Below are 16,835 nucleotides of genomic sequence, written 5' to 3' on the forward strand. Positions count from 1 at the left end.
AGGGCACCCACCCTGACGCACTTAGCTTCTTTGGGTTTGTATGGCATTAGCTGCTGGTACCTTCTCCTGTCGTGAGAATGTAATGTATGTGGCTACTAACTGTTGTCGTCTCTTTTACCTGCTACTGCATTGGACTGGTTAACAAAACTCAGCCCCAGTGCCTGGAGGCGAGTTATATAGAGGAGGCAGCGCTATGCATCCTGGGAACAGTCAAAGCTTTTAGCCTGTTGGTGTCTCGGATCAAGATCCAACTCTACACCCCAATGTTATTCCTTGTGGAATCCAGTGTACCTCGCAGAAAGAGATTTATCAAAGGTAAGTTCTTACCATAAGTCTCCTTTTCATCTCTACAGGACTTAAAACCAAGTAATATTGTAGTAAAATCTGACTGCACCCTTAAGATTCTGGACTTTGGCCTTGCCCGGACAGCAGGAACAAGCTTCATGATGACCCCTTACGTGGTCACACGTTACTACAGAGCTCCAGAAGTGATCCTCGGAATGGGATACAAGGAAAACGGTCAGTCCCTCCCCCCACACACATTCACCCCTCACGTCTTTTGAGTTTTCCATCCCTGGTCACTGTTATGTTTCCATGACAGAGTTCATACATGTGAGCAGGCTGTTTCATCAGTGGAGGTGTTCCTTTAAACTTGCAGTTTCTAGTCTTTCAGCAGTTGCATTATTTATTTTATCATCGAACTAAGTTTGTTTCACGTTCTAGACCAATGTGTATACCACATAGATCTAGGAACCACTATTCTCTTTGTGCATGAATACTTTGTCGAATAGATGGAGTTAATGTCGCATATCTTATAACAGGTTGTAAGGGTTTCCTTCTATCTAACATGCAAGAGTTGTGTGTCTTTAATGAGTAGCCTCTGTAGATTATATTGCAGGTCAAAGCCATAAAGTACAACTCTAGTGGATACAGGAACAATGACTTATTCCCAGTGATGCATATTTGCCCACTGTCTAGTTTACTTAGAGACCTTTTAATTGCTTGAAGCTGTCATTGTTGAGCTGACAAGCCCCGGCATTATTAACATTAAGCCTTTGTATGGCAGAAGTGGCTGCAATGCATATTTCATTGTACTGTCAGTGTCTATAGCACTTTGAGTGTATGTTCTAGATGAAACCTCCAGCAGGATGCCACACCTGAAGCACAGCACTGATCTCTCCATTAACCCACTGGTTATGTTGGCAACACATGGACCAGTAGCATAAAAGGTTAATGTTCAGCTAACCCTCTGCATTGCCCTGGGCTCCTTCTGTCTTTTTTTTTTCATGCTGACCTCTCACCTTTTCCAGGTTCTGCAGCACTTGGCTGTTCACTTGTTTTCACTGACACTTCTTTCTCTCTCGCTTCTGCTTTTTTGTTTTTTCTCCTTCCACCATCTATTCCCCCCCACCTTACCTTATGCTGTCACTCTAAAAGTGGACTTGTGGTCGGTGGGGTGCATTATGGGAGAAATGATATGCCACAAGATTCTCTTCCCGGGAAGGGACTGTATCCTTGCGCACTTAAAAATAAAATATATGGTTGACAGCTGGGAGAGAAAGTGGATAACTTCCTGTGCGTGATTCGGTTCATCCATTCTTCAAATACCAATGTTTACTAATATTTAATAGACCTGTTGCCTCCCGGGACCAAAGAGTGATTTTAAGGGACAAGTGATTTATTAATATGACCCAATTAAGTTTGCAACCCAAATTCATCATTTAATGCTACCTCAATGGGGGTTGATATATATAATATAATGGACCTCCTATCACCTTGCATTTGTTATCCATTTAAACTGAAATTCTGCCTTTTGGTTTTACATATAAGAGAGCTATTAATATATAATTTACAACTGTGTCCTCATACACCTATAGTGTCTATACTGCCAGACACCTGGTGCGACAGAAATGCTCTGAAAGGTGTAGAGTAATGTCTTTTCTCTAACGTCCTAGTGGATGCTGGGGACTCCGTAAGGACCATGGGGAATAGACGGGCTCCGCAGGAGACTGGGCACTCTAAAAGAAAGATTAGGTACTATCTGGTGTGCACTGGCTCCTCCCTCTATGCCCCTCCTCCAGACCTCAGTTAGAATCTGTGCCCGGCCAGAGCTGGGTGCTCCTAGTGGGCTCTCCTGAAACTGCTAGTTAAAGAAAGCATTTGTTAGGTTTTTTATTTTCAGTGAGCTTCTGCTGGCAACAGACTCTCTGCTACGTGGGACTGAGGGGAGAGAAGCAAACCTACTAACTGTGGCTAGGTTGCGCTTCTTAGGCTACTGATTACCATTAGCTCCAGAGGGATCGAACACAGAACCCTAACCTTGATCGTCCGTTCCCGGAGCCGCGCCGCCGCCCCCCTCGCAGAGCCAGAAGTACAGAAGCAAGAAGAAGTTGAAATCGGTGGCTGAAGACTCCTGTCTTCACTACAGGTAGCGCACAGCACTGCAGCTGTGCGCCATTGCTCCCACAGCACACCCGCACACTCCGGTCACTGTAGGGTGCAGGGCGCCCTGCACCCTACAGTGACCGGAGTGTGCGGGTGTGCTGTGGGAGCAATGGCGCACAGCTGCAGTGCTGGGCAGCAATTTAGATACTTGATGGCAAAATGACACGCATATACAGCAGGCACTGTATATATGTGCGAGCCCCCGCCATTTTTACACAAGAAACGCGGGACAGAAGCCCGCCGCTGAGGGGGCGGGGCCTTCTTCCTCAGCACACCAGCGCCATTTCCTCTTCACAGCTCCGCTGGAAGGACGCTCCCCAGGCTCTCCCCTGCTGTAAACAGGTGCAATAGAGGGTAAAAAAAGAGGGGGGGGGCACATAAATTTAGGCGCAGATATATAGATATAAAAACAGCAGCTACCGGGTAAACACTAAAGTACTGTGTAATTCCTGGGTTATATAGCGCTGGGGTGTGTGCTGGCATACTCTCTCTCTGTCTCCCCAAAAGCCCTTGTGGGGTTCTGTCCTCGACTGAGCATTCCCTGTGTGTGTGCGGTGTGTCGGTACGCCGGTGTCGACATGTTTGAGGAGGAAGGATACGCGGAGGCAGAGCAAGTGCAAGCAGATGTGGTGTCGCCCCCGACGGTGCCGACACAGGATTGGATGGATATGTGGAAGGTGTTGAATGATAATGTAAACTCCTTACATAACAGACTAGATACAGCTGTTCAAACAACAAAACAAAATGAAAGGACTGCGCTTTACGCTATTTGATGTCCAAGCTGCTATGGGGGTAAGAAAAAAGGGGGGAATCCACGTTTCCCAACAACAATACAGTACACAGAAATAACCTCCAAGCGCTAAAGTCTCAAATAAAAGTCTCAAATAATAATTGTGCACTCTTGATTTTAAAATCAAGAGTGCACAATTATTATTTGAGACTTTAGCGCTTGGAGGTTATTTCTGTGTACTAGATACAGCTGTTGCCTTGGGACAGTCAAAGTCTCCACCCATGCCTGCTCCCACAGCGCAGAGGCCATCAGGGTCTCAAAAGCGCCCAATATCCCAGTTAGTTGACACAGATGTCGACACGTACTCTGATTGCAGTGTCGCCGACGATGAGGAAAAATTGCAGCCTAAAGTGACTAAGGCTATCCGCTACATGATTGTGGCAATGAAGGAAATATTGCACATTTCTGAGGAAAATCCTGTCCCTGACAAAAGGATTTATATGTATGGGGAGAAAAAGAGAGAAGTGACTTTTCCCCCGTCACATGAGTTGAATGAATTGTGTGAAAAGGCATGGGATGCCCCGGATAGGAAGCAAGTGATTTCCAAAAGATTATTGATGGCGTATCCCTTCCCGCCAACGGACAGGTTACGCTGGGAATCCTCGCCTAGGGTTGACAAGGCGTTGACGCGCTTGTCTAAAAGGGTGGCCCTACCGTCTCAGGATACGGCCTCCCTTAAGGATCCTGCAGATAGAAAGCAGGAAGCTATCCTGAAATCGGTTTACTCGCATTCTGGTACACTGCTGACACCAGCCATTGCTTCGGCATGGATGTGTAGTGCCGTAGCGGCATGGACGGATACTCTGTCTGAGGAGTTAGATACCCTGGACAGGGACTCTGTTTTGCTGACCCTGGCACATATCAAGGACACGGTCCTATATATGCGGGATGCCCAGAGGGACATTTGCATGCTGGGCTCTAGAGTAAATGCAATGTCCATCTCTGCCAGAAGGGTCTTATGGACTCTGCAATATACAGGGGATGCCGACTCTAAAAAGCACATGGAGGTTTTACCTTTTAAGGGTGAGGAATTGTTTTGGGACGGCCTCTCGGACCTAGTTTCCACAGCTACGACTGGGAAGTCAAATTTCTTGCCTTATGTACCTCCACAGCCTAAGAAAGCACCGTATTACCAAATGCAGTCCTTTCTTTCACAAAAGAACAAGAAGGTCAGAGGTGCATCTTTTCTTGCCAGAGGCAGGGGTAGAGGGAAAAGGCTGCACCGCGCAGCCAGTTCCCAGGAACAAAAGTCCTCCCCGGCTTCCACTAAATCCACCGCATGACGCTGGGGCTCCACAGGCGGAGCCAGGAACGGTGGGGCCGCGTCTCCGACATTTCAGCAACCAGTGGGTTCGCTCACGGGTGGATCCTTGGGTTATACAAATTGTATCTCAGGGATACAAGCTGGAATTCGAGGTGGCGGCCCCTCAACGTTACCTAAAATCGGCCCTGCCAGCATACCCCATGGAAAGAGAGGTAGTACTGGCGGCAATTCACAAGCTATACCTCCAGCAGGTGATAGTAAAGGTTCCCTTCCTTCAACAAGGAAGGGGTTACTATTCCACTATGTTTGTCATACCGAAACCGGACGGTTCGGTAAGACCCATTCTGAATTTAAAATCCCTGAACATCTATCTCAAGAGATTCAAGTTCAAGATGGAATCTCTCAGAGCGGTCATTGCAAGCCTGGAAGAGGGGGATTTTATGGTATCTCTGGACATCAAGGATGCTTACTTGCATGTCCCCATTTATCCCCCTCATCAGGAGTACCTCAGGTTCGTGGTACAAGACTGTCATTACCAGTTCCAGACGTTGCCGTTTGGCCTGTCCACGGCACCGAGAATATTTACCAAAGTGATGGCAGAGATGATGGTACTCCTTCGGAAGCGAGGAGTTACAATTTTCCCATACTTGGACGATCTCCTCATAAAGGCGAGGTCCAGGGAGCAGTTGTTGATCAGCGTAGCACACACTCAGGCAGTGTTGCAACAGCACGGCTGGATTCAAAATTTTCCAAAGTCGCAGCTCATTCCTGCGACGCGTCTGCCCTTCCTGGGGATGATTCTAGACACAGAACAGAAGAAGGTGTTACTCCCGGAGGAGAAGGCTCAGGAGCTCCTGACTCTGGTCAGAGATCTCCTGAAACCAGAGCGGGTATCTGTGCATCACTGCACGCGAGTCCTGGGAAAGATGGTAGCGTCATACGAGGCCATTCCCTTCGGCAGGTTCCATGCAAGGATATTTCAGTGGGATCTGCTGGACCAGTGGTCCGGATCGCATCTTCTGATGCATCGCTTGATCACCCTGTCCCCCAGGACCAGGGTGTCTCTGCTATGGTGGCTGCAAAGTGCCCACCTTCTCGAGGGCCGCAGGTTCGGCATACAGGACTGGGTCCTGGTGACCACGGATGCAAGCCTTCGAGGATGGGGGGCAGTCACTCAGGGAAGAAACTTCCAGGGGCTGTGGTCAAGTCAGGAGACTTGTCTGCACATAAATATACTGGAACTAAGGGCCATATACAACGCCCTGAGTCAAGCAGAGCCTCTGCTTCGAGACCAGCCAGTACTGATTCAGTCAGACATCATCACAGTGGTCGCCCATGTAAACCGCCAGGGCGGCACAAGAAGCAGAGTGGCAAATGCGGAAGCCACCAGGATTCTGCGTTGGGTGGAGAATCACGTGCAGGCACTGTCAGCAGTGTTCATTCCGGGAGTGGACAACTGGGAAGCAGACTTCCTCAGCAGACACGACCTCCACCCGGGAGAGTGGGGACTTCATCAAGAAGTCTTCGACCAGATTGTAAATCGGTGGGAACTGCCACAGGTGGACATGATGGCGTCCCGCCTAAACATAAAGCTAAAAAGATATTGCGCCAGCTCAAGGGACCCTCAGGCGATAGCTGTGGACGCACTAGTGACACCGTGGGTTTTCCAGTCGGTCTGTGTTTCCTCCTCTTCCTCTCATACCCAAGGTGCTGAGAATAGTAAGAAAAAGAGGAGTGAGAACAATACTCATTGTTCCGGATTGGCCAAGAAGGACTTGGTGCCCAGAACTACAAGAAATGCTCACAGAGGACCCTTGGCCTCTGCCTCTCAGACAGGACCTGTTGCAACAGGGGCCCTGTCTGTTCCAAGACTTACCGCGGCATGGCTGTTGAACGCAGGATCCTAGCCGAAAAGGGCATTCCGGATGAAGTTATTCCTACGCTGATAAAGGCTAGGAAGAACGTGACAGCAAAACATTATCACCGTATATGGCGAAAATATGTTGCTTGGTGTGAGGCCAGGAAAGCCCCTACAGAGGAATTCCAGCTTGGTCGATTCCTGCACTTCCTACAGTCAGGTGTGACTATGGGCCTAAAATTAGGATCCATAAAGGTCCAGATTTCGGCCCTATCCATTTTCTTCCAAAGAGAACTGGCTTCACTACCTGAGGTTCAGACGTTTGTAAAGGGAGTGCTGCATATTTAGTCCCCTTTTGTGCCACCAGTGGCACCTTGGGACCTTAACGTGGTGTTGGACTTCCTAAAATCCCACTGGTTTGAGCCACTTAAGACTGTGGAGCTGAAGTTTCTCACGTGGAAAGTGGTCATGCTGTTGGCCTTGGCTTCGGCTAGGCGGGTGTCAGAATTGGCGGCTTTGTCATGTAAAAGCCCCTATCTGGTTTTCCATATGGACAGGGCAGAATTGCGGACTCGTCCGCAATTTCTGCCAAAGGTGGTGTCATCTTTTCATTTGAACCAACCTATTGTGGTGCCTGCGGCTACTCGGGACTTGGAGGACTCCCAAGTTGCTGGACGTAGTCCGGGCTTTGAAGATTTATGTAAACAGAACGGCTGGAGTCAGGAAGACTGACTCGCTGTTTATCCTGTATGCACCCAATAAGTTGGGTGCTCCTGCTTCAAAGCAAACTATTGCTCGCTGGATCTGTAGCACGATTCAGCAGGCTCATTCTGTGGCTGGATTGCCACTTCCAAAATCAGTAAAAGCCCATTCCACAAGGAAGGTGGGCTCTTCTTGGGCGGCTGCCCGAGGGGTCTCGGCTTTACAGCTTTGCCGAGCTGCTACTTGGTCGGGTTCAAACACCTTTGCTAATTTCTATAAGTTTGATACCCTGGCTGAGGAGGACCTTGTGTTTGCCCATTCGGTACTGCAGAGTCATCCGCACTCTCCCGCCCGTTTGGGAGCTTTGGTATAATCCCCATGGTCCTTATGGAGTCCCCAGCATCCACTAGGACGTTTGAGAAAATAAGAATTTACTTACCGGTAATTCTATTTCTCGTAGTCCGTAGTGGATGCTGGGCGCCCGTCCCAAGTGCGGACTTTCTGCAATACGTGTATATAGTTTTTGCTTCATAAAGGGTTATTGTTATGAGCCATCTGTTGAATGAGGCTCAGTTGTTTTTCATACTGTTAACTGGGTAAGGTTATCACAAGTTGTACAGTGTGATTGGTGTGGCTGGTATGAGTCTTACCCTGGATTCCAAATCCTTTCCTTGTAGTGTCAGCTCTTCCGGGCACAGTTTCATTAACTGAGGTCTGGAGGAGGGGCATAGAGGGAGGAGCCAGTGCACACCAGATAGTACCTAATCTTTCTTTTAGAGTGCCCAGTCTCCTGCGGAGCCTGTCTATTCCCCATGGTCCTTACGGAGTCCCCAGCATCCACTACGGACTACGAGAAATAGAATTACCGGTATTCTTTATTTTTTTTATTTTTTTTACATTTACATTTTTTTATTTTTAAATTGCATTGCAGATGCCCCGAAACACAGCTAAAAATGTATTGGATGCAACTGTAACTGCACATGAATTAGTTTTATACACATACCAAGTCGCAGATGAAATACAACAGAACTTGGCAATCATACAAAGCTTGGAGAGAGATTAAGGGCCTTATGCAGACCTGGCCACATCAGCAGCCCACAGTGCAGTTTGCTTTGGCAAACTGCACACATTCAGTGGCTGCATCGCGCCTGTGTGACCTTACACATTGCTGGGATGTGGCCGAAATGTGATTGACAGTGGTGGGTGTTCACAGGGTGGCGTTGGGGGAAGCATGGTGGTCCGAACGGGAGCGTTCATGGAGCATTTTCGGGGTGACTGCGTGATGTCACATGCAGCCGCTTTGGTTAAAAAAAAAAAAAAAAAATGGTGGTGGGCAGCCTGACAAGGAACAACCTTGCGTATGCATCGTGAAGTGGTGTTACACATGCTGGGTATCCTTTGCCTGTGCTTGGCCGCCCCCAGCATGTGAGGAGATGGACGCAGATCTGGCAGGGTATCCAGCGGTATGCGTCCATCTCTGAAGAAGGTCCTGAGTGCTCCTTTTGTTTTTCCAATCACAGCCTGTAAAATGACACAAGCTGAGTAGTTGGTACTTGATCTCTCTTCACTGTACATCTTTCCAATGTACAAATCAAATTGATTTGTGTAATCTAGCAAAGTAGTGTGTTGCTCCTAGTTGTGTTATTTCTGCAAATTAGATGCACATTATGAACAACAAAGGTAGTCTGTTCAGACGAGTCGCCCAGGACCTGGCTCCATGTGGAGGTCTGCTGGCGCAACTGAAACTACGGTATATGAGAACACATCTGTATTTGTATATGTGTGTGTATGTGTGTGTATGTATGTATGTGCATATATATATATATATATATATATATATTATGTGTGTGTGTATATAGTGGTGCGTGTTACCACTTGTCTTTGCTATGCCATTGTGAGATCATATGAACAAAGGTCACTTTTTACTTTGATCCCTGGAGATTTATGTAATTATACACTGGATTACCTGATACAAGTGGGAAAATCGTGGATTGTGAATTTTCTTTTCTTTACTTTTTCAGATTAAAAAAAGACAATTTTTTTTTCTTGCGGATCATTTTCAAAGTATCAGCATGATAAAATAAAACCTTAAATACAAAAATAAGCATGCTAATACGTAATTTTAGGTGCGCATTCATACCCCCCAGCAGGAGCTTTAATGTTTACATATCAATCCTTACCCTACATTGCCTCTTATGCAGTGCGAGTTGCTATCTATGACCGTGCGAGTGGTCCATTTTAGATGAATAAGTGTACAACAGAGTCATGGGGCCGGATGTAGTGATGCCAGAGTACGGCAGCCATGCGAGATGCTGGCCTAACTCAGACTTTAAAAAAAAAAAAAAAAGGGGGCAATCACTTACAAGGCATGGTTTTGACTTGTAACTGATTGCCCCTTTAAAAAAACAGAATTCAGCCTGCATCCACGCCGATCTCTGGCGTCATTACATCCGGCCCTTAATTTGTGTTACCTCTTTCTCCTGAATGCTTTGACGCTCACAATTCTTGTGGCCATTCCCACTGTCATGGCAACAACCAGCTGAAGCCAAAGGCGCACAGTTAATTGTAAGAGAACCTGATTTGTTTTCATACACTAGTATAAACACGTCAGATTCTTTTGGATTTAACAATGTAGTAATGTAGATTTTAGAATATACTATGAATCTGTTCTCTCCACTAACATTAACCATTGCAAATTCATGAACATGTAAGCTTTTCCTCTGTGACCTTTTTCTCAACCTGGTAGAAGGAAAAGGGACTGTTTTCTGAAACCATTTGTATTCCCCAGCACCACTGGTAATGGGCAGCCAGGCACTGTCAGCAAGAGTGAGCGGAAAGAAAAGTGTTTGTATTTCTGTGTTAAAGCTAATTGTGCTGCTGCATCAGCAAATGTAAAATCATTAATAAATATTAACTTTAGAAACTGATAATCGGCTTTAAAAACAAAACCACTGCCGTAAACTGCATGGAGCGCCCATTGTTAATTGACTGCAAACTTCAGCCGTGGTTGTTAGACATAGGCATGTGCCATGTGATTATTAGCTATTTTGTAACATAGGGAGGAATTCAATTAGCTGTGGTAATGTACAGCGGGCTACTTGGTCCCATGGGGCTATACAATTGTCCCCAAAGTCAGACAGCAGGCTGCACTTAACAGGGAATTTTTTTTTTTTTGTCCCTGAACAGGCTAGGATAAAATCCTGCAGTAATCTTTGTGGACCACAGCAGTGTTAACACTGGGACATTAGCTGGATTTGGTGTTAACACATATAATCTGGGATAATTTAAGGGTTGAAATGGTCTGTAATTGAATAGCCTAAAGCAAATAAGCTTGTTAAATTTTCAAGGCTAATTACATTCCCCACCAGAGTGGGATGGGAACATTGAATATATCCATGATCAACAATTAATTGAATTTATAGATATAAGAGAATACATGACCTTATTCATTTGTTTTTTATATGCCTATTAAATACTACTTGACAATCTGCAATAGATTACTAGCCCGAGGATTGTATTTTCAGGATTTCTTTATTCATTCATTGGTTATTTCATCCAGTTTGCTTGGTCCATAATGAATCCACCAGACAGACATCCTGAAAACATAGGTGTATATGCAATTGAAGTCAAATTGCCGCAAATGTCGAAAAACGGGGCATTTTCGACACAGAAAAATTATTCGACAATACAATACAGTAATTTTTGACAAAAAAACGGTCGTTTCAAATTCGACTTTTTGCAATTCGACAGTAGTCAAATTAGACATGTCTGCAATGGTAAAAATGCGGCTTTTCGACAAAAGTATATTCAATTGAAGAATGTCGATTCGACAACAGTGCTTTTCGACAGTCATTTCGTCAATTTCAGTCCGTCTCATTTTGCTGGCGGGATCTAATAAAAATTTTTAGAAAAATGTTTTTTTTTGTGTTTTTTTTTTTTTTTATTGCTAATAGCATATCTATTCATATTAGAAGAAATGATCTACTTGGTTTGTCTATTAGGAGCCACAAGTATTATTTATATATTTTTTAAAAGAATATTTTTTTCTTTTTTTTACTGACTAAAATAATATAGAGAGATCAGAGCTTGTTTTTCAGTGGGAAGTGGTGGGAATGGGTTAAAAATCCTTAAAAAAAAATGCGTGGGGTCCCCCTCCTAAGCATAACCAGCCTCGGGCTCCTTGAGCCGGTCCTGGTTATAAAAATACGGGGGGAAACCCCCGTATTTTCACAACCAGCACTGGGCTCTGCGTCCGGTCCTGGTGCCGAAAATAGGGGGGACAAAAAACGTAAGGGTACCCCATATTTTTAACACCAGCACCGCGCTCCACTAGTCAGAAAGATAATGCCACAGCCGGGGGACACTTTTATATCGGTCCCTGCGGCCCTGGCATTAAATCACTAACTAGTCACCCCTGGCCGGGGTACCCTGGAGGAGTGGAGACCCCTTAAATCAAGGAGTCCCCCTCCAGCCACCCAAGGGCTAGGGGTGAAGCCCGAGGCTGTCCCACCCCCATCCAAGAGCTGCGGATGGGAGGCTAATAGCCAAGTGACAAAAATAAAGAATATTGTTTTTTGTAGCAGAACTAAAAGTCCCAGCAAGCCTCCCCCGCAAGCTGGTGCTGTGAGAACCACAAGTACCAGCATGCAGGGGGGGGGGGGGGGGGGCGCTGGTACCTGTAGTTCTACTGCAAAAAAAATTCCCAAATAAAAACAGTACACGCACACCGTGAAAGTAAAAACTTTATTACCTACATGCACGCCGACACACACATACTTACCTATGTTGACACGCCGACTCGGTCCCCTTCTCCACGCAGAATCCATGGGGTACCTGAAAATAAAATTATACTCCCCAAAATCCTGTGTAGATCGGTCGTCTTCACCTTGTAATCCACGTACTTGGCAAACTAATAAAACGCAAAACCCGGACCACGCACTGAAAGGGGTCCCATGTTTAAACATGGGACCCCTTTCCCCGAATGGCGGGATCCCCACGTGACTGCTGTCACTGAGGGTCCCTTCAGCCAATCAGGGAGCGCCACGTCGTGGCACTCTCCTGATTGGCTGTGCGCGTCTGAGCTGTCAGACGGCGCATAGCACTATGCCGCTCCATTATATTCAATGGTGGTAACTTTGCGGTCAGCGGTGAGGTTACTCGCGGTCAACCGCTGACCGCATAGTTGCCACCATTGAATATAATTTAGCGGCATAGTGCTATGCGCCGTCTGACAGCTCAGACGCGCACAGCCAATCAGGAGAGTGCCACGACGTGGCGCTCCCTGATTGGCTGAAGGGACCCTCTGTGACAGCAGTCACGGGGGGCCCCCCCGTATTTTTACAACCAGGACCGGCTCAAAGAGCCCGAGGCTGGTTATGCTTAGGAGGGGGGACCCCACGTATTTTTTTTCAGGATTTTTTACACACTTTTGTGCCGTCCATGAAGTCGAATCCAGGATGCACACTATCGTCAATTAGTCCGTTTTTCGACAGCGGGACTGTCGAATCCGTTTTTTATTGAATATGTCAAATTCGGGTCCCGGCGGGAGGGTGTCTGACTGTCGAATTTAAAGACGGTCGAATATACCCCATAACCTCTTGGGGTTGCTTGAGAATTACAGTAGGAAATTCCTGTTTTATTCAATCCCTGTGAGCTTTTGTAGTTTACAGAATATTTTGAGGGCTTTTTTTCCCCACCCCCTCAGTAGTTCACTTTTAATTTATTTTGAATGATATTTGTGTTACTCAAACACTTAGGGGGCAAATAAATATTCACAAATGTTCGGCTGCGTACATCCCCGATAAATCAGTAGGTCAACATTGCATATTATCCCGCAGACCTCTGATGGGTAAGCTAGAAAATATGCGATGTTGGTGACCGAGGACCGATAACTCCTGCACTTTGCTACCCTCACCGCTAATTGATTTGCCCTTTAGGAATGTTAAGTAGAATAATATGGCCTATCGTCCTGTAATTGTAGATTGTAAATCAAATGTAGCTAACTACTTGCACCTAATTAGTTAAAAAAAAGTTATTTCATTATCAATATCAAAAATACTAGAACAACTAAAGATTTAAAAAAAAAAAAATTGGTGGGGGGGGGGGGGTGGGTTTATAACTTAATAGATGTCAGGTGACAGAGCAGTTCAACACGGTTGATGTCTGCAGCCAAGTGACAGAGCTTTCAGTGTAAATGATGCATTTTATTTGGTCACTCTCCCCCTTTCCCCCCTCTATCTGGTGCTCCATATAAGGCTGCTCCCTGCTAATTGCCTTACGTTCTGTTTTCAGTTGACATTTGGTCAGTGGGGTGCATCTTGGGAGAGATGATCAAAGGTGGTGTGTTATTCCCCGGCTCAGACCGTATCCTTCCCATTGGCTCTTACAAACCACTGTTCCCCCTTCCCAAACCTAGAGGATACTACGATGTACCACTGATTTACACCAAGTTACTCTGTAAGCTCACTTCCTCCCATAAACACACTAATGATGTCATAGTAAGTAAAAGGGAACATGAGATGTGATTGTATGTATTGTGGCTTCACTGCCCAGGGTTTCTGTGTTCTCATTTGCAGCAAGATGAAATCACAGCCACGGTCTTTTAGCGTGGCTCCAGGTGGTGAGGCACTAGCATGTTTGGGCTCACTTGGTACAAAATGTCGTGAGACAACCATTCTGGGCCATTTATAAGACACTTGTCTCTCACTTCCGGTTACCCTTTCAATAACAAATTTACTAACAAAATGAAAGGTATTGTGTTTTTTTTAAAAGCAGCTTATTGCGGCAGTCATGCTTTGCTGTAAATTACTTCATAATTTCATTATGTTTATTTTATTTGATACAGTTTGTTAGGACCAGTACAGACATATGCACAGGGAACGAATATCCAGCATATATCAAATAAATTGGAACTAAGACCCATTCTTTGTGTGATGTGTTATTGTTGCTATACAATAGTATTGCATAAGATATAAAAACAGTGTAGGATATTTGCATGCTGTTTGAAATCTCTTAAGCGTGATGATTGGCTGGTATGGTCAGTAGAGTAGAGAGATATGGAGGCATTAGAGTTGCAGGATGTCTTCCCTAACAAAGGCTGGTAAAAGATCATTCTCAGGTACGTGTAAAGAACGGCGTAACAGCCTTAGAAATGGAAATAGAAGCTGTCAGTAAGGCATTGGGGAAGATGTGAAGACAGTGGGACATCTCTGCACAGAGTACAGATGGAGCCCTCTTCATCTTTACCTTTTAATAGGATTAACTAAACCAGGGCAGTCAGACTTAATCCCCTGTTGTAATGACTTAATCCCTTGCTGAATTGTTCTCTCTGTATTGTATTGCAGCTGAGAACAATAGATGAAAGGTGTATGTTGTTAAACCATGGTGCACCTAGGCGCAGCAGAGAAGGCAAGATGAGCGAGGCTCCATCTGTATTTCTTCCTCTGGAATACTTAGCGTGTGCGATTGTTAATACTTTTGGCAGCAAAGAAGTTAAATCCTGTACCCAGTGCATTTTGGCTCATGCCCAGCCAGGGTCACAGTGTTGGTGGCAAATTACTTGGGACTTTAGTCTCTCTCATGGTCAAATTTCAGGATAAACTTATGTATCCCAAACGTGTCTTTGATTAATTTCGGCATTCTTTATTCAATTTCAATCCCCTCTCCAGACCACCAACATAATATCTGCATGTTAATTAATTTCCCCCTCCCTCCTGTGGGGTATCCGTTCACATGGTCGACCATGTTATGGTTGACAGTTATTAGGTCGACCACTATTGGTCGACATTGACATGGTCACATGGTCGGCACATGAAAAGGTCGACATGAGTTTTTTCTTTTTCTTTTGGGGAACTTTTCCATACTTTACGATCCACGTGGACTACGATTGGAACGGTAATCTGTGCCGACCGAAGCGGTAGCGGAGCGAAGGCACCATGCCCGAAGCATGGCGAGCGAAGCGGTGCACTAGTTGGGGTTCCCAGTCACTTTACGCAAAAAACGACACCAAAAAAAGTAAAAAAAACTCATGTAGACCTTTTCATGTGTTGACCTTTCATGCGTCGACCATTTTCATGTGTCGACCATGTGTCCATGTCGACCAATAGTGGTCGACCTAATGACCGTCGACCATAACATAGTCGACCATTCATACCGGAACCCTCCTGTGGTATAATCTAGTGATAGCTTTCAGAACAAACATAATGGGAGATCTAGCCATGATTAGGGCAACTCTCAAACAAGAATAGGCAGGGATAGAATGAGAATATATCACAAAGTCTTAAGAGAGAACTCCAGGAACCGTTTTTGCAGGTATGAGATTTAGAAAGGTCACAGTTTTAATAAAATTACACGGATGAGCCACATTTGGATCAGCTACTCTTTCAATGTGCTATTTAGGGACTCTGTACCCTTTTAGTAAAGCACCATAAATTATGCGTTTAAAGTTAAGCACGTCTAAATGGATGTGGATATTAGTCTTGTAGGAGGCCATACACATGTGCGTTGTTTTGAGGCTATTTGAGGCACCCCTGCACATTTGATGATGTTAGAATCCTCTCCATGGCAGCAACAAATGCAATGAGATACAGGTAGAAAGCTTGTGGAAGATTCCATGCATTATTTCCCCCAGTATTCAACTTTGCAGACTCTTAGCAGTTTCATCTTAGGAGATAATAATGTAGGACATGAGAAGTGGAGCGCGGCATGACCCTTTATTTTGGGGATGGAGAGAGGACCTGCTAATGTATTGTCAACTCTCTTGAATTATTACAGTTGTATGGTTTTTTATATTTAAACATATTCTTATAGTTTTTACACAATTCTTTTCTGCACTGAGATATCGATTATATTTATATATCCCCTTTCACCCCAAGCTTGTGTCCAGGGTTATTGCCGGGTTACCCAATGACCCGGCTTGGTGTGAAATAACCCAGGTCAAGTGCCCCAGCATTTCAACCCAGGTAGCTGCCTGAGTTGGTCCGGGAAGGGGGTAATAGTCGACACAAGGTTTTTGTTCTTTCCTTCATGTTTTTCCAACTTATGCTTGAGTTACTATCCACGGAGACTAAGATTGAGAATAGTAACCTGTGGCGAGCGCAATGGTAGCAGAGCGAGCTACCCTGCCCGAAGTGTGGCGAGCGTACACGTTTAAATTGTGTTTAGATACGGTTAAATATACAAAATGACATCCAGAAAACTTGTCGATCATTGTCATGTCAACCTTTTGACCCTGTTGATCTAATGCGTGTTGATCATATGGGGTTGATCTAATGACTGTCTGTCTAGACAGTGTAGATCTTCTATACCACACCCCTGGAAAGACCTAGGTTAAGTGTGAATGGGTAACCCAGGTCCCATTCAAACCCTATGGAGAGCGGACTCACTGGTGTTTGGAGATGTCCTCACCAAACGCCGGCAGGGGAGAAGCCCCAGCAATATCCCTTGTCAAACCTGCAGTGTGAAGGGGTTTCAAATCGCTGTGACACAGTTTTAAACAGTTCAGTGACCTGAGCTGTACCCGGGATTGCAGTGTGAAATGGGGTATAAGCTATAATGTGAATATGTAATCAAAATGTTTTGAGAGCACATTCGGTTACATTTCTGCTGCGGGGTACACTGGGCTCCACAAGGATAGACATAGGGGTGTAGAGTAGGATCTTGATCCGAGACACCAACACGCTGAAAAGCTTTGACTGTTCCCAGAATGCATAGCGCCGCCTCCTCTATAACCCCGCCTCCCTGCACAGGAGCTCAGTTTTGTAGTTGGTGCCGCAGAT

At 45.5% G+C, this 16,835-nt stretch overlaps 1 protein-coding gene across 5 annotated transcripts in view; it reads left to right on the forward strand.

The window, feature by feature from the left end:
- Positions 1-16,835, forward strand: part of LOC135054957 (mitogen-activated protein kinase 8) — a 276,217-nt gene that overhangs the window by 200,561 nt on the left and 58,821 nt on the right. For 4 of the 5 annotated variants that reach the window (XM_063958457.1, XM_063958459.1, XM_063958460.1 and 1 more), the window contains 2 exons: positions 354-519; positions 13,351-13,422. In XM_063958457.1, coding sequence (XP_063814527.1) covers positions 354-519; positions 13,351-13,422 — 238 coding nt within the window. Of the gene's footprint in view, positions 1-353; positions 520-1,437; positions 1,510-13,350; positions 13,423-16,835 lie in introns of all 5 variants that reach the window. The other variant, XM_063958458.1, reaches the window with a different exon arrangement.

Source organism: Pseudophryne corroboree, chromosome 3 (assembly GCF_028390025.1).
Source record: "Pseudophryne corroboree isolate aPseCor3 chromosome 3, aPseCor3.hap2, whole genome shotgun sequence".
NCBI lineage: Eukaryota > Metazoa > Chordata > Amphibia > Anura > Myobatrachidae > Pseudophryne > Pseudophryne corroboree.